Below are 18,811 nucleotides of genomic sequence, written 5' to 3'. Positions count from 1 at the left end.
GTGTGTATGTATGTATGTGCATATGTATATATATATATATATATATATGGGTTTGTATATGCATGTGCGTATGTATGTATATATGAATATGTGTGTGTGTTTATATGTATATATGTAATAGTAAAAAATATATATGTTTATCTAAACGTGTGTGTGTGCGTGTTCGCATATGCATACATATACATCACATTTTCTGGGGCCTCATATATAGATGGTTTGATTGAAACTTGTAAGCTGGAGTGCTCCACCAGATTCCAGTCTGATTTGGCAAAGTTCCTATGGCTGGATGCCCTTTCTAATACCAACCATTCCAAGAGTGTAACGAGTGCTTTTACTGTTCCACTTGCATGGATACTTTTTCATGCCACAACCACAGGTGCCAGTTACGTGATGCTGGCATCAGCCACAACTATGGTTTCACTTGGCTTGATGAATCTGCTCAAGCGCAGCCAATCACCAAAGGTCACTTGTCATCATCTCCATGCAGACTAACATTCAAAGACCATGCTACACCATCTTGTCCCATGTCTTCTTGGGTCTACGTCTTCCACACTTTCCCTCCACAGTTAGGCATAAGCACTTCTTTACTCAGTTGTCCATGTCCACACACATCACATGACCATACCAGCACAGCCATCTGTCTTGCACACCACATCTGATGCTTCTTATGCCCAACTTTACTCTCAAGACGCTTTTACTCTGTTCTACATGCACACTGACAATGCACATCCTGTGAAGCATACTTCATTTCTTTCAAACCTTCGCATGTCCTCTGCAGTCAGAACCCATGTCTCACTGCTGTGTGTGTATATATATGTATGTATACATATATATATATATATATATATATATATATATATATATATATATATATATGCACTCGGCTTGCGAAGGCCTGTTGGGGCAAGCGAAATCATGATGGCATCTGTTCCCAGCGTCGCCTTCCTGGCACTTGTGCCGGTGGCACGAGTAAAGACATTAGAGTGAGATCGTTGCCAGTGCAATGATGATGATGATGATGCAATAGGCTTCGACACAAATGTTATCTCTGTTGAAATTCACTCACAAAACTTCGATTGCCCTGGGATTATAGTAGAAAACACATGCCCAAGGTACTACACAGTGGAACTGAACCTAAGATTACATAGTTAGAAAGCAAGTGTCTTCACCACACATACATGCTTATTCTATACATGTATTTATTTCTCTTGAGTATAATAATATACACCTTCAAAAGTGTGGGATGCAGTTCACTTGTTTAGGTAAATGTTTATTTCCATAGTTTATCTCTATAAGAAATATACTAAAATTTGTACTGTTTTATTTTTAGTATCTTCTGTATCTTATACTGTTGTTTCTTTAATATTTCAGACATTGGCACCAAAAATTGTATACATCAGATACATCATGCATTTTTATTATTGTTTAAAGACTCGAGAGAAATCATATACAGGAAAGACATAACTTTCCTTATATAAATCTACGGCAAATGATATAAACTGAGGTTGATAGCAATTATTCTGTTGTTGACTGTCTGGAATGTGGACAAGATGACTTTGCATTTGAATTAAAATGGGGTTTACAAATCAATCCAGATATTGATAAAAATCACAGTAGTAGAAATATTTAATAGGAATGAAATATAGAAATGTAAAGAAGATAAACATCTGTATATTATTATGAGAAAAGACAAACAATGGAAGTTGAATAGGGTGTGAATGAGTTTAAATATAAATCATAGTTTAAAAGAATTGATTTGTATAGTGACATGAATAAAGAGAAAGGGAAAACATCACACGACTGTGATATTTGTGGGAAAATCTTCTCTGAAAGTCGTAAATTAATGAAGCACAAATATATTCATACAAGCGAGAAATCATATCATTGTGATATCTGTGGCAAATCATTCTTTGGAACTGGTAACTTAACGATTCACAAACGTAGTCATACAGGAGAGAAGCCATATCACTGTGATATTTGTGATAAATGCTTCTCTGCAAATAGTAGCTTAACTAAACACAAACTTAATCATACAGGAGAGAAACCATATCATTGTGATATCTGTGGTAAATCCTTTTTTCATAATCCTCACTTAACTAGACACAAACGTATCCATACAGGAGAGAAACCGTTTCATTGTGACATTTGTGGTAAATCATTTTCTCAAGGTCATCACCTAACCGAACACAAACGAAGTCATACAGGTGAGAAGCCTTATCACTGTGATATCTGTGGCAGATCATTCTCTGAAAGTGGTAAGTTAACGAGACACAAACGTATTCACACAGGTGAGAAACCTTATCAGTGTGATATCTGTGGTAAATCATTCTCTCAAACTGGGGAGTTATCCTCACACAGACATATTCACACAGGAGAGAAACCATATCAGTGTGATATCTGTGGTAAATCATTCTCTCAGAATGGTGAATTAACTGTTCACATGTATACCCACACAGGACAGAAACCTTACCACTGTGATATCTGTGGTAAATCATTCTCTCATAACCCTCGCTTAACTGTACATAAACGTATTCATACAGGAGAAAAGCCATATCATTGTGATATTTGTGGTAAATCATTCTCTCAAAATCAACGTGTAATTGAACACAAACGAACTCATACTGGAGAGAAGCCATATCACTGTGATTGTGGGAAAGCATTCTCTGTAAATGGTAAGTTAATAACCCACAAACGTATTCATACAGGTGAGAAACCATATCGTTGTGATATCTGCGGCAAATCATTCTCTTTAAGGGGCAATTTAACCACACACAAGCGTATTCATACAGGAGAGAAACCATTTTGTTGTAATATCTGTAGCAAAACATTCCTTCGAAGTGGTGATTTGACTATTCACATGCGCGTTCACACAGGAGAGAATCCATATCACTGTGATATCTGTGGTAAATCATTTTCTCGAAATCACAACCTGACTAACCACAAACAGATTCATACAGGAGAGAAACCACATCGCTGTATTATCTGTGGAAAATCATTCCTTCGAAGTCGAGATTTAACTATTCACATACGTATTCACACAGGAGAGAAACCTTATCAGTGTGATATCTGTGGGAAATGCTTCTCTGTAGTAAGTTCCTTAATTAATCACAAACATATTCACACAGGGGAGTAACCATACCAGTGTGATATCTGTAAGTCTTTCTCCTGAAGCTCATTTAACTGAACACATTCTCTGTAAGTGGTTACTAAACCAAACAGAAATATATTCACACAAGAGAGAAGCGATATCAGTGTGATATCTTTGGTAAATCTTTCTCTTGAACAAGTCAGAAACCATATGAGTGTGATGTCTGTGGCAAATCATTCTCCTGAAGGGTTCGCTTATCAAAACATGTTGCTATTCATATATTACAGTGACAGTATCAGTGTGAAACTTCAAGTCATTCAATGATAGTGTCAATAAATCATGAATTCATCTTGTTTGCTATTTAATATAATTTTATTTGCCTTTATTGTCCAAATTCATTCTACTACCTTCTCTGAGTTATTTTTCTTAATTTTTATTTTTCTGTTTTATATTCTGTATATGTCAACATGGAGAAAGTCTTTGACAGCATCCTATAGTCTCATACAAAATGGTATCAAAATGTTGCCGGACTAGTTATGTTTAATAAAAGAATAAGTTATCTACCTAAGATTTAACATCATCTCCTTTGAAATAGTCTCCGTGCATAGCAAGACACCAGTCCCAGTGTTCCTGCCACTTTTGGAATCCAGCCTGGAAGTTGTTTTCCGCAAGTGAATCAAGGACCTTCTGTGATTCACTCTGGATCTTGGCAAAGATGTTAAAACAGCGACCTTTCAGATGCATTTTCATCTTGAGGAGGAGATGGAATTTCATAAGAGCTAAATCTGGCGAAAAGGGGTTTGTGGAAGCCATACAATGTTGTTTTTGTTGAGTAACTCATCTGTTGCATTGTCTTCATGAAGAATCCAGATGTTAGGACTGCCTGCAGGAACCCATTCGACAGACCAACAACATCAGCAATGTTGTTGATTGTCGTCTGACAATCCTCATACACAAGCTGATGAATTTTCTCCACATTTCCTGGGGTGCAGCTTACGGCAGGTCTTCCAGAAACATTCTTCCACTTTTAAAATGCCTCTGCCATTTGAAACATTGCATACAATCCATTGCATTGTCACCATATGCTTTCCAAAGCATGCTCAATATCTCTGTAGCAGATGTCCCAAGTTTAACTCAAAATTTCACATTTGCATTTTGTTCCAACTTCCTATCCGTGATAAAAATTGCAGACAACAGCATGCACGTGATCACAAGAAAATGCAAATTTCACAACTTGCGAAGTAAACACAGCATTGTCACTTGAAACACTATCTCATGAAGGTCATTGCTAGCTCTCACTGTGCACGCAACTATGTTCTACCTTCTGTTGGCAGCACACTACAGAACCAGTTCATGAACTTTTCGATATCACTTTGTATCTGGTGGTTGCTGCTGAATTGAAGACTAGCTGATGGCTGGTGAGAAACATCCAAGCCATGTGCAGTGGTGCTGTCAGTAAGGTGAAGTTCAGTAATGTGTAAAGCAACAGATTTAGTTGGCAGATAGAAGTTCACCAGGGCTCAGTTCTCAGGCCCTTCTTATTTATCTTAGTTCACAACGCTATAAGAAAGGAGTTTAAGACTGATTTCCAGTGGGAGCCTCTTTATGCTGATGACCTTGTTCTTATAGCTGAATCTATAATGAAATAAGAAGAAATATCAGGTGAGGAAGCAAAGCCGGGAATGAAAGGACCTTAGTGTTGTAGATAGTTTCTTTAATGTAGGAGACCTTGTTATGAGACGCGGAGGATGGTCAGTAAACATAGTTGATGTTTATAAGAAATGGCTGAGCAAAGTTGAAAGAGCTACTACTTTTGTTGGTAACAAAGGATCTCTTCGTCAAAGTGAAAGGTAAATGGTATGAAGCTTGTGTACAAACAGCAATATTACTTGGTAGTGAAATGTGGGCTGTAATTACAGAGAACATGTGAAGGCTCAAAAGTGTCTTGATGTGTATTATCAGTATACAACAAAAGGTAAATGTGTTGAGTGATATGTGTGCATGTATTTATAAGACACACACACACACACACACACACACACACACATCAGGCTGAGTAAAAAGTAAACAACGTTTTGAAACATGAAATTCATTACAATATATTTCAACAATACAGAAATTTTATTCATCAAAGTAAGTGCTATTACAATCAACATATTTTTGGCAACGAGTTACAAGTTTGTTTATTCTGGTAACATTAAAATCTGGAGTTCTGAAGCTGATGAATTCTTTGAATGCACTTTCAACATAGGTTTGATTTTTTAGCTCCTTCTCTTACCGGAAACCATCAAGGTGCTTGAAAAAGTGGTAGTCGGTAGGAGAAATGTCTGGGGAATAAGCTGAGTGGGGAAGAACTTTGTAGCCAAGTTACCTCAACTTCTGGAGCGTCATTAGTGTAACATGTGGTTGAGTATTGTCATGAAGAGGGATTGTCCCTCTTTTGTTGACCAGTCTGGGATAAAGGAGTAGCAGTTTTTCATTCATTATGGCAACTTCATGGCAATATGTTTCTGCAGTAATGGTTTTCCTGGTTTTAAGAAGTTACAGTGGAGTACACCACCAGTTATCATAACCTTTTTGGAGAGCTTGGGTTTAGGGAAGGTTTTTGGTGCTTCATTTTGGTCCATCCACTGCAAAGAAAGTTTTTTCTTATTGTACAGAATCCACATGTCATTGCATGTTACAATATGGTCGAGAACTGGATCAGTCTGGTTACAGAGAAGAAGCGACAAACAAATTTCATATCTGCGCAATTTCTGATTTTCATTCACATCATGTGGTACCCATTTGTCAAGCTTTTTCGATTCTCCAATCGCATGCAAATGGTTGCAGGCAGTTTTCTGGCTAACTTGAAGTTCTTTTGCCAGTTCTCGAGTGGTTTTACATGGATCTTTCTCAATGATGGTTTTTAATTGATAGTCATCGATGACAGATGGGTGTCCACTACACTCACAATCTTCAAGGTTCAGGTCTCCACTGCAAAATCATTTAAACCATTTTCAAGCTGACCATTCACTGGTTATTTCCTCACTAAATGTTTCGTTGATATCGCAAGCAGTTTCTGTTGGTCAAATAAATAACCAGTTTTGCCTCACAAAATAGAAATAGCAATAAGAAGACACTAGTGAGACAGAGAGAGACTTGTAAGACTTAACTGCTGAGGAAAAACATAACAAGTGAGAAAGATGTAAGTTATAAGACAAGGTGAAAATGTTTATGAATTTTAGAGAAAGGGGGAGAGATCTGAGGAAATTGTGAAATTGATTTAAGAATCATTTGTTTTGTACAATGAAATTTTAATTTTTCTGTATTGTGTTCATGATGTCACAGTATTTTGCTTTCATAAACCTTCAGTCTCATTCAACTTTTTGCATTAATTAAATGCTAGGGGATATATGTACCAGATATCTGATGACTAGTATGAAGTGACAGTCATTTCATCTTGTTTTTGATGTTTGTGGGATTGTTTTAGGTTAACGTGCAGTTGAAGTTATCAACTGTTCACTCAATTTTCTTGATCCAAACTGCAACAGCATCCATTCAGATTATTGAAAAGCAATGAATGTTCGCTATGAACAAATTCAGACAGCAATGTGGGACTAGTGAAGACTTATTTACATCATATCTTTCTGAACATGTGTCATCATCATCATTGTCGTTTAATGTACGCTTTCCATGCTGGCATGGGTTGGACGGTTCGACAGGGCTGGCAAACCAGAAGGCTGCACCAGGCTCCAATCTGATCTGGCAAAGTTTCTACAGCTGGATGTCCTTCCTAATGCCAACTACTCAGAGTGTAGTGGGTGCTTTTTACATGCCACCGGCATGAGGGCCATTAAGGCAGCACTGACAACAATCACGCTCAAACGGTGCTTTTTATGTATCACCAGCACAGGACCAATCAGGCGGCACTGGCGTCAACCACACATGAATGGTACTTTTTTACATGTCACCAACACGGGTGTCAATCAGGCGGTTTTGTCATCAGCCACAACAACAACTTCACTTGACTCAACAGGTTTTTGCAAGCGCAGTTTATTGCCCTTTGTTGTCAGTAGCGATAGGAGCTCTCTGAACTTTGCCCAGGCTATTCTTATTCTAGCAGCTATGCTCTCAGAACATCCACCCCTGCTCCTGACTTGGTCACCTAGGTAACAGAAGCTATCAACTACTTGTAGTTTTTCCCCCCTGGAATGTGACGGAAGCTGTTTTCTGCACATCTTCAGTGTTTATTGCCCCTGAGCCTTTGCCACATACAAAAACTCTCTTCCCAGTTAGCCTTCCTTTGATATTGCTGCACCTCTTATGTTTCCATAGCTTACACTGGCTACATCTTATGGAGTTTCTACCTACGCCTTTTCTACAGATTGAGCAGGGCCATCTACCTGAGGGGAATTGTGGTTTGTCTGCCTTTCTACTTATTAAGACTTTGGTTTTTGCTAGAATGACTTTAAGGCTCTTTGATTCTAGACTTTGCTTCTACACCCAAAACTTTTCCTCTACTTCTGATAGTGACTCAGTTATTAGAGCAAGGTCATCAGCATAGAAAAGCTCCCAAGGGCATCCTGTCTTGAATTCCTCTGTTATTGCCTGGAGGATTATGATGAATAAGAGGGGACTGAGAAGTGATCCTACCAAGAATTTTTCACTGTACTTGTTGCCAACCTTCACCTTACTGACAGCATCCCTGTACATGTCTTGTGGAGCTCTCATTAATCACTCATCTATTCCTAGTTTCTGCAGTGACCACCAGATAAGGGATCAGGGGACCCTGTCAAAGGCTTTCTCCATGTCAACAAAAGCCAGGTACAGAGGTTTATCTTTGGCTAGGTATTTCTCCTGCAGCTGTCTTGCCAGAAATATAGCATCAATTGTGCTTTTCCCTCTGTTGGGTCAACATTCGGCAGACTCTCGTTCTCCCATTCATTCTCTTCATTTAGTAACCTTTTCTAGTGGCATCTCCAAGTCTTTCTCTTTGCAACCTCATTAAATGCAAACAAAACAAATTTAGAAACCATGAATTTCATTTCATGCATCAATAACTATTAGCTTTTTCCCTAAATGTGATTGTTTTCATTGTATATCAATGTATGTATGGCATTCATGTTATATGAAATATCATCATCATCATCGTTTAATGTCCGCTTTCCATGCTAGCATGAGTTGGACAATTTGACTGAGGACTGGCGAACCAGATGGCTACACCAGGCTCCAATCTGATCTGGCAGAGTTTCTACAGCTGGATGCACTTCCTAAGGCCAACCACTCCGAGCATGTAGTGGGTACTTTTACATGCCACCGGCACGAGGGCCAGTCAGGCGGTACTGGCAACGGCCACGCTCAAATGGTGTTTTTTACTGACAACGACCTCACTCATGTTTTTTTACGTGCCACCAGCACAAGTGCCAGTAAAGCAACGCTGGTAATGATCACGTTCAGATGGTGCCACCGGCACGGAAGCCAGACAGCTGCTCTGGCAATGATCATGCTTGGATGGTGCTGTTAGCGCTCCACTGGCACGGGTGCCAGTCATTGAATTTGGTTCAATTACGATTTCGATTGCCCCAACAGGTCTTCTCAATGAAGGAAAGGTTGGCATGGGTGCCAGTCGTTGAATCTGGTTTGATTTCGATTAAATATATGTAAGTTATGTCACTGTTGTCATTTTTGGTTTCTCTGCCATTTGCTTTAATTTCTTTTACAACAGCAAACTGCATGTGAATCTTGTTTTATTCACGTTTGAGTTCTTAAATACCATCTATGACATGCTGGATGGCACCATAACATAGTTACAAGGTGTTTGGTCTTGTTCTTGTACCCATAGGAACTCTTAACCAAGCAATTTCAGGAGAGGAAACTTAGGGATTCCAACCAGAAACACACCTTACTGTCAATAGACTCACACATTGTATTTATTGTAAACAATTTGGTGACATTAAATTATAAAGATGATGAACAGAACTACTGCTTCCTCTACATATAGTCATATCTGTGTCATGAGAATGTAGATATATACATTGTGAATTTTGATAAAAAATAAATTTGCTATAAGATGTTTCTATCATCAATCAAAGTAGATTCTTCATTAGATGTTCGATATGCTACATGAATCATTATTGTTAGAAACATATGGCCACATACACGTTTTGGTATAAACATATTTGTGTATGGCAATGTGTCTGTATATGTTGTGTTTTTGTGTATGAAGTGTGTAACTGTCTGTTTCCCAACATATTCTTTTATATCCTTTTGTTGTGGATATATGATTTTAACTAAGAGGGAGTAAAGTAATGTATTCACAGACGTAAACTTTCAACTACGAACAGACAAGACTCTAAAGACCTCCTACTCTCTCCATAGGGCACATTACTCTTTTATAAAAGTCCGATGAGTCTTCTTTTTAATCCCACAGGGATGTTATGTCTATAACCACAAAATATTTCCTCTCTCTCTTTATTTTCCTTGCAGACATGTATTCTATTTCATTCTAGATGTGTATGTAGAGTGAATATCGACGTAGGTGAATTTTAGTATGTGGAGAGAAGTTATGTGGATGTTGATATATTGGTATATTGTTTAGCCTGTGTGTTGTCTCATATAAAACTAATTTAAACATGTTTTAAATAACATTTATTATTACAGTTGTTATATATATCACAATATTTACATAATTATATAGATGATTGCCAGTAGTGTTCATGGTACATGCATGGAGAAGTGCATTAAAGATAAAGTAATTCTGTTAAACACAGATCACGCAGAAACCAAGTATCTGGAAATAGGGTTAGCAACAAGAAGCATCTAGCCACAGAAAATATGCTTCAACATATTCTGCCTCATCTATGCAAGCACAGAAAAGTGAATGTTAAATGAGGATGATGGTGACATTCCAGGAAGATGTCATTAGAATGAGTTGTTTTTGTTGATTCTGGTGAACTTTGCTTTTATAAACCATATTTGCACAGAATTGGCTGAAAATTTTCATGTGTCGATATTTCTGCAAGCTGATTGGTTATATTCCCAGTTTGTGATCTGGGAATCCACATGAGTAATGATGCATCCCAACTTTATGCAAATTACTAAAATGGCCAGCATGTGCAGGCAGATGGCATCCTAGATTGTGGGACCATTCTGTGCAGGTGAAAGAGAATCCATTATTGCTCCTATGGAGAACATTAGTTCTCAATTGGCTGCATGACTGTCCTGAATTGGGGTCACCACAAGGGAAACAGTGGAGTTCCCAGCAATCCAATGCCATTATTTGAAGATTTCCTCTGTTACACAAGATACCGAGAGGCTGAAATAAGAATAAACATGAATTTATATTCAAGTTTTGACCCTTGTTTCACCATTATGGTTGTTTGGAGCCATGTGATAGGTATTCTAAATGCATATAGATGTATTCCTCAGAGGACACTTTATTGTATTATGTTAAAGATAATTATGTCCAAAGTTGGATGGATGGCAAGGCATTTTATAATAGTGTTTGGTGTCAAATGACCTCTCTGTGCCCCAAGATTCACACTCTCAATGGTTATTTATATACTCAATCAGTAAATCTATCTTCCTAGTATACCATAATGATGGTGTACTATTGCATACATTCAACAAACATACATCCAGTTTTCAGAAAGTTATGAGGAAACAAATCGAAACTTCTCTAAACTCTTCAGCAAAAATTTTCATCACAAATAACTGGATGCTTTTCTTCGTCCCTGCTCTCAGAAACCTTCTCTAACATTCGTGCTGATTCTGGCGAATCAGAGAGGACTGAGTGCTTTTTACATGGCACCAGCATCAGTGCGGTCCATTTCGGCATGGTTTTTATGGTTATGTGTGTGTGTGTCCGCGCGTCAGTGCTCGTGTGTACTCTTGTCTTGACATTATGTGATGCTAATAAATGAGAATAACCTCTGGGAAAAACATGTCAGGCCATGGGAAATAGTGGTTTCTCTGGAAATAGGGTTAGCAACAAGAGGCATCTAGCTACAGGAAATATGCTTCAACATATTCTGCTTCATCTATGCAAGCACAGAAAAGTGAATGTTAAATGAAGATGATGGTGACATCCCAGGAAGATGTCATTAGAATGAGCTGAATTTAATCAAGGTTCCCCCATTCTGTTATCTGGTATGCAATGTGAAAGCTAGGGATAGACAGGTGGTTGGTAAGAGCTGTACAAGACATGTACAAGGATGCTATCATTAAGGCAAAAGTCGGCAATGAATGTAGCAACAAATTTAATGTACAGACAAGAGTTCACCAAAGATCAGTTCTCAAGCCCCTCCTGTTTATCATTGTCCTCCAGGCCATAAAGGAATTCAAGACAGATTTCCTTTGGGAGATCCTCTATGTTGATGGCCTTGTCCTTATTGCTGAATTACTAGCAACACCAGAGAACTGGAATCAAAGAGCTTTGGAGTTAATTTAGTAAAGACCAAAATCTTAAGTTGAAAAGGAGAGAAATCATTGATCCATTCAAGTAGATGGCCCTGCTTGATATGTAGAAAAGGTGTTAGTAGAAACTCCATACAGTGTATCCAGTGCAAGCTATGGACACGTAAGAGGTGCAGCGGTATCACAGGAAGCTTGACAGAGAAAATTGCGTTTGTATATAGCAGATATGCAGTTATATTAAACACTAGGCATGTATTGAAGATAGACTCTGTGAAATGTCCAGGAAGTCCTTAGCAGTTGCAGATAGTTTCCATTTGTCAGGTGGGCCGGGGTAAAGTCGAGAGAGCTTCTACCTCTGTTAATAAGAAAGGGCCCCACCTTCACACAAAGGCAGATTGTATGATGCTTGTTTACAAACACTATGCTACATGGCAGTGAGACATGGACTGCAATTTCTGAGGACATGGAAAGGATTGAAAGAAATGAAACCAGCATACTTCACTGGATGGATAATGTCAGTATGCATGTATGATAGAGTGTAAGTGATTTGAGAGAAAAATTGTTTATACAAGGCATGAGACGTAGTATTAGAGAAGACTGCACTGGCATGGTCATGTGATTAGGGTAGCTGCCTCAAGAAGTGCTGATCTCTAATTGTGGGGCAATATGTGGAAGAGGTAGACCCAGGAAGACGTGGGATAAATTGGTGAGAAAGGATCTTCAGATGTTGGGCCTCACAAACAAGATGAAAAGGACTGAGACTTTTAGCAGTTTGCTGTGCTTGAGAAATCACATGATACTAAGTAAAATTGTGGTACAGGTATGTCCTCTACATACCTCTTTCAGCCAAGTGATTGATTATAATCTTGCAGGTTTGTAGGTGCCTATGCCAGTGGCACATTGAAACAGCTTCCAATACACTGTGTCAGTTGGTTGGCATTTGGAAGGGCTTCTAGTTAGAGAAAACCTGTCAAAAGAGATACATGGTGGCCAGCTCATGCCAACCTGTCAAAAGAGATACATGGTGGCCAGCTCATGCCAACATAGAAATTAGAGGTTTAGTGATGATGATGATGATGATATTGTCTTACAAAAATTTAACATTGTAATGATTATTCCATTGGGAGTCTTACAATATATAGATTTTTATATTCCCCATCCAAAACACTTCTAAACTTGTTGAAATTAATATAGGACTCCATATTACAATCAATACATTCAATTCGCAAATTTATATTCTTATCATATCACCGTGAATATATCCTCATATAAAATGATATATGTGTGTAAAAGTGAAGTGAGATGGTTGTCTTCTGACATTTCATCAGACACCTAATTCAACTGGATATTGACTAAAGGCTACCATTGATAAAGACCACCAAAAGAAGGCTTTCTTTCAATCCATTCAAACAATAATCTGTTTAACATGAAAGATGAATTCATATTAAACTAATATTTATCTTTTATATTTTAATATATTTAAATTTATTTACTATTTTACAATCATCATCATCATTTACCTTCCAATCTTCCATCTTTGCATGGAATTTGTTGAGGCAAATTTTATAGTCAGATGCCCACTACACACACACATATCTACAATCCCATATAGATCTTGAAAATAGGGGGAAACAGTTCAGTTGTTCCAGTAAATGTTTATTTCTACTGTTTATCTCTATCTGAAATATACAAACATTTCCATGCTTTTATTTTAAGTCACCCCTGTATCTTATACTGTTGTTTTTCTATTTCAGAATAACAATTGGTGTCGAAAAATTTTTCTTACATCTTCAAGTTTCAAGGAAAATTTTATACAAATCTATACCAAACAACATGCAAATATTTCTTGCATATTGAGACTGATAGCCATAATTCTTTTGTCTGGAATGTAAACAACATTACTTTGCATTTGAATCAAACTTGGACAGATTTAAAAACGAGTTTACAACCCAATCCATGTACTGACCAAAATCACATAGATGAAATATTTAAAAGGAATAAAATATAGAAATGTAAAGAAGATAAACATCTTTATATTGTCATGAGAAAAGAAAAAGAATAGAAGTTGAATGATGTGTGAATAAGTTTAAATAAAACACAGTTGAAAAGAATTGATTTGTGTAGTGATATGAATAAAGAGAAAGCGAAAACACCACACCACTATGATATTTGTGGGAAATTATTCTCTAACAGTCGTACATTAACAACACACAAATACACTCATACAGGAGAGGAACCATATAATTGTGATGTCTGTGGTAAATCATTTGCTCATAAGTCTAGCCTCAGCAGACACAAACGTATTGTTCATAGAGGAGAGAAACCATATCACTGTGATATCTGTGGTAGTTCATTCTCTCTAAATGATTACTTAAATAAACACAAATATATTCATACAGAACAGAAACCATTTAGTTGTAATATCTGTGGTAAATCGTTCTCTGCAACTAGTAGCATAACTAGACACAAACGTATTCATACAGGAGAGAAACCATATCACTGTAATATCTGTGGTAGATCATTCTTGCAAAATCACCATTTAACTGAACACATAAGAAGTCATACTGGAGAGAAACCATATCACTGTGATGTTTGTGGGAAATCATTCCTTCGACGTGGTGATGTGACTATTCACAAACGCATCCATACAGGAGAGAAACCTTATTGCTGTGATATTTGTGGTAAATCATTCTCTATAAGCAGCGAATTAACTAAGCACAAACGTATTCACACGGGAGAGAAACCTTATTGCTGTGATATTTGTGGTAAATCATTCTCTGTAAGCAGCGAATTAACTAAGCACAAACGTATTCACATGGGAGAGAAGCCATATCAATGTGATATCTGTGGCAAATCATTCTCTCTTAATTGTAATTTAACTAAACACAGACGTATACATACAGGAGAAAAGCTATATCATTGTGATATCTGTGGTAAATCGTGCTCTCATAATCCACACCTAACTGAACACAAACGTATTCATACAGGAGAGAAGCCATATCAGTGTGATGTTTGTGGTAAATCATTCTCTCAGAATGGAAGCTTAACGACACACAAACGTATTCACACGGGAGAGAAACCTTATTGCTGTGATATTTGTGGTAAATTATTCTCTGAAAAGCATCATCTGATTGACCACAAACATGTACATACAGGAGAAAAACCATATTGCTGTAATATCTGTGGCAAATCATTCCTTCGACGTGGTGATGTGACTATTCACAAACACATCCACTCAGGAGAGAAACCATATCATTGCAACATTTGTGGAAAATGTTTCTGTATACAAAGTTCCTTGATTAAACACAAACGCATCCATACAGGAGAGAAACCTTATTGCTGTGATATTTGTGGAAAATTATTCTCTGTAAGCAGCAGCTTAACTATCCACAAACGTATTCACACAGGAGAGAAACCATATCAATGTGATATCTGTGGCAAATCATTCTCTCTTAATTGTAAGTTAACTAAACACAGACGTGTACATACAGGTGAGAAGCCATATCAGTGTGATGTTTGTGGTAAATCATTTACTGGAAGTAGTAGCTTAACGACACACAAATGTATTCACACGGGAGAGAAGCCTTATTGCTGTGATATTTGTGGTAAATCATTCTCTGCAAGCAGCAACGTAACTGATCACAAACGTATTCACACAGGAGAGAAGCCTTATTGCTGTGATATTTGTGGTAAATCATTCTCTGTAAGCAGCAGCGTAACTAAGCACAAACGCATTCATACAGGGGAGAGACCTTATTGCTGTAATATTTGTGGTAAATCATTCTCTCAAAAGCATCATCTGGTTGAGCACAAACGTATACATACAGGAGAAAGACCGTATTGCTGTAATATCTGTGGCAAATCATTCCTTCGAAGTGGTGAAGTAACTATTCACAAACGCATCCACACAGGAGAGAAACCGTATCATTGTGACATCTGTGGCAAATCTTTCTATGTAAAGAGCTCCTTGACTAAACACAAATGTATTCACACAGGATAGTAGCCACATTGCTGGGGTATCTGTGGTAAATCATTCTTTCAGTATAATTGCTTAACACAAAGTCATATAAGAAAGAAGCCATATTCATACAAAGAGAAACTATATCAGCATGATATCTTAACCAAACAATTTCAGGACAGGAAACCTGGGGGTTCCAACCAGTAACACATTCCAAACTGTCAATAGACTCACACAATGTATGTATTGTAAATAATTTTGTCTTTAAAGAGAATGTGACATTAAATTAATAAAGATGATGAACAGAAATACTGCTTCCTCTGTATCATGAGAATATGGATATACACATTGTGAATTTTGATAAAAAATAAATTTGTTGTTATTAAAATGACTGGGCATCTATCCCTGATATATCTATGAAGGAATACTGAAAAGTTCCTGGCTTTAAGGATATTGCAAAGGCCTGGTTGGAGGCCCAACCTTCTGAGTTCTTTTGCAGGGCTTAGAAAAACTGAAGGACCACTGCAATAAGTGTGTGAATCTGAGAGGGGAATATGTTGAATAAAATCATAATTAACTAATCCTATTGTATTTTCTTTTACCCAAAGCCAGGAACATTCTTCATTTGATGTTTGATATGCTGCATGTATCATTATTGTTGCATATAGGTGCAAGAGTAGCTGTGTGGTAAGTAGCTTGCTTACTAATGACATGGTTACGGGTTCATTCCCACTGCGTGGCACCTTGAGCAAATGTCTTCTACTATTGCCTCGGGCCGACCAAAGCCCTGTGAGTGGACGGAAACTGAAAAAAGCCTGTCGTATGTATGTATGTATATATATATATATATATATGTGTGTGTGTATATGTTTGTCCCCCCACCCCAACATCGCTTGACAACCGATGGTGGTGTGTTTACATCCCTGTAAGTAGTCACTTAACTAAACACAAACATATTCATACAAGAGAGAAACCATATCGTTGTGATATCTGTGGTAAATCATTCTCCTTAAGGGGCAATTTAACTAATCACAAACGTATTCATACAGGGGAGAAACCATATTGTGATATCTGTGGTAAATCATTCTCACAGAATAGAAAACGAACTAAACACAAACATACTCATACAGGAGAGAAACCATATCGTTGTGATATCTGTGGTAAATCATTCTCCTTAAGGGGCAATTTAACTAATCACAAACGTATTCATACAGGGGAGAAACCATATTGTGATATCTGTGATAAATCATTCTCTGTAAATAGCAGTTTAATTAGACATAAACGAATTCATACAGGAGAGAAACCATATCGTTGCAATATTTGTGGTAGATCATTCTCTCGTAATGGAAACCTAACTGAACACAAACGAATTCATACAGGAGAGAAGCCATATCATTGTGATGTTTGTGGTAAATCATTTACTGGAAGTAGTCACTTAAGGATACACCAGCATATTCACACAGGGGAGAAACCATATTGTGATATCTGATAAATCATTCTCTGTAAATAGCAGTTTAATTAGACATAAACGAATTCATACAGGAGAGAAACCGTATCACTGTGAAATCTGTGGCAATTCAAAATCAGCATCTGATTGACCACAAACATGTACATACAGGAGAAAGACCATATTGCTGTCATATCTGTGGCATAACATTCCTTCGACATGGTGAAGTATCGTTGTGACATCTGTGGCAAATCTTTCTATGTAAAGAGCTCTTTGACTAAACACAAACATATTCACACAGGATAGGAAACACATCACTGTGGTAAATTGTTTTCAATATATGACTGCTTAACACAAATAAAATCATAGAACGAAGGAGCCATACCACTGACATATCTGTGTAAATCATTCTCTCAAAATGGTCACTTAACTACACACACACTCATTCATACAAGAGAGAAGCCATGTGTGTGCGTTATCCATGGGATAACTTTCTGTAGAACAAGTCAGTTAACTATGCATATTCATATTCCTACACAGAGAAACCATATGAATGTGATATCTGTGGCCATTCATACCTTCAAAGGATTCACTTAACGAAATGTGTAGGTATTCATTTGCTACAGTAACTGTATCAATGTGAAAATTCAGGTTGTCAATAATAGTTTCAGTAAATGATGAATTTCTTTTGTGTGGTATTTAATATAACTTTATTTGCCTTTTGATTCTATTTCATGGCATTGTTTACACTGAGCTAATTGTTTTAGGTTTTGTTTTTTTATTGTATATATGTCAGCATGGAGAACTTACTTGACTGCAACCCTCTGTCTTGTATCTGGCAGTTGTCGTGGAAGCTAGGGATAGACGAATGACTGGAGAGAGAAACTTCCAAGCTGTGTACTGTGCTGTTTTCTATAAGGTGAAAGTCAGTAATACATATAGCAATGCATTCAGTATGCTGGTAGGAGCTCACAATGGATCAGTTTTTAACACCTTCTTATTTGCCTTAGTCGTTGATGTTATAGGAATGGAGTTTAACCCTTTTGTTTTAAACCACCCAAATCCAGCTGAGAATTTTTATGGCAAATGACACCAAAATGGCCCTAAATAGCCTAGCCATATTTAAGTGAGAATTTTGGTGCAAATCTCAGTACATTCATGAAAAAATGTGATTTCACTATGTAAACAATTAAATGAAATTTGTGTTTATGTGATCACATGTATACTGTAGTCTGATTTTGTCATGGACAGGAAGTTGGAACAAAGAACCAACATGAAATTTCGCCAAGTTATGCCTGATTTTAGGAGACAAGTAATTAGATAGATTTGCATCTATACCTATTATTGGATTTTTGTTAGGGTCCCATTGGGGAGAGTGTGCTAGCAACCCTTTCCCCTTACTGTTTTACAAGGTAAACAACAATACAAATAACTACACAGAGGCAGCCATGGTTGAAACAAGGACAAGAACAACAAACATTATTCTTTTCTACTCAAGGCACAAGGCCCAAAATTTCGGGGAAGGGGGCCAGTCGATTAGATTGACTCCAGTATGCGACTGGTACTTAATTTATCGACCCTGAAAGGATGAAAGGCAAAGTTGACCTCAGCGGAATTTGAACTCAGAACGTAAAGACAGGCGAAATACCGCTAAGCATTTAGCCCAGTGTGCTAACGGTTCTGCCAGCTCGCCGCCTTAATAATAAGCATTATTAAAAGAGGAAAGAAGCATGGTCATTCCTTACCCAAGTGACCTTATTCTATCGCCCATCACTTGTTATGCACTCATAAATTAGTTTGATAGTTGAACTTTGATTGGCTGTATGCAAATGAGTTCATAACTCGTGTCTGGAACTCTTGTGGGAAAAAAATTTTGTGTTCCACATACGAAATTTTTCCCCACGATAGTTCTGGATCCCAG

General features: G+C 37.4%; 2 protein-coding genes across 3 annotated transcripts in view; both read left to right on the top strand.

Moving 5' to 3' along the window:
* Window positions 1–16,024, top strand: part of LOC106881504 (zinc finger protein 271-like) — a 26,033-nt gene extending 10,009 nt beyond the window's left edge. Inside the window, exon 2 of one of the 2 annotated variants that reach the window (XM_052977771.1) lies at window positions 13,240–16,024. In XM_052977771.1, coding sequence (XP_052833731.1) covers window positions 13,614–15,485 — 1,872 coding nt within the window. In that variant the 5' untranslated portion in view covers window positions 13,240–13,613 and the 3' untranslated portion in view covers window positions 15,486–16,024. Of the gene's footprint in view, window positions 1–1,371; window positions 3,459–13,239 lie in introns of those variants that run through there. The other variant, XM_052977772.1, reaches the window with a different exon arrangement.
* A 119-nt stretch (window positions 16,025–16,143) lies between these two features.
* On the top strand, window positions 16,144–18,709 carry LOC128247009 (zinc finger protein 436-like). Its single transcript, XM_052977773.1, has one exon. It carries the CDS (start codon window positions 16,270–16,272, stop codon window positions 16,930–16,932), a length of 663 nt encoding a protein of 220 aa, XP_052833733.1. The 5' UTR covers window positions 16,144–16,269; the 3' UTR covers window positions 16,933–18,709.
* The last annotated feature ends 102 nt before the right edge of the window (window positions 18,710–18,811 follow it).

This window comes from Octopus bimaculoides, chromosome 28 (assembly GCF_001194135.2).
Source record: "Octopus bimaculoides isolate UCB-OBI-ISO-001 chromosome 28, ASM119413v2, whole genome shotgun sequence".
Lineage (NCBI taxonomy): Eukaryota > Metazoa > Mollusca > Cephalopoda > Octopoda > Octopodidae > Octopus > Octopus bimaculoides.
This window is presented reverse-complemented; position numbering and strand designations above follow the sequence as displayed.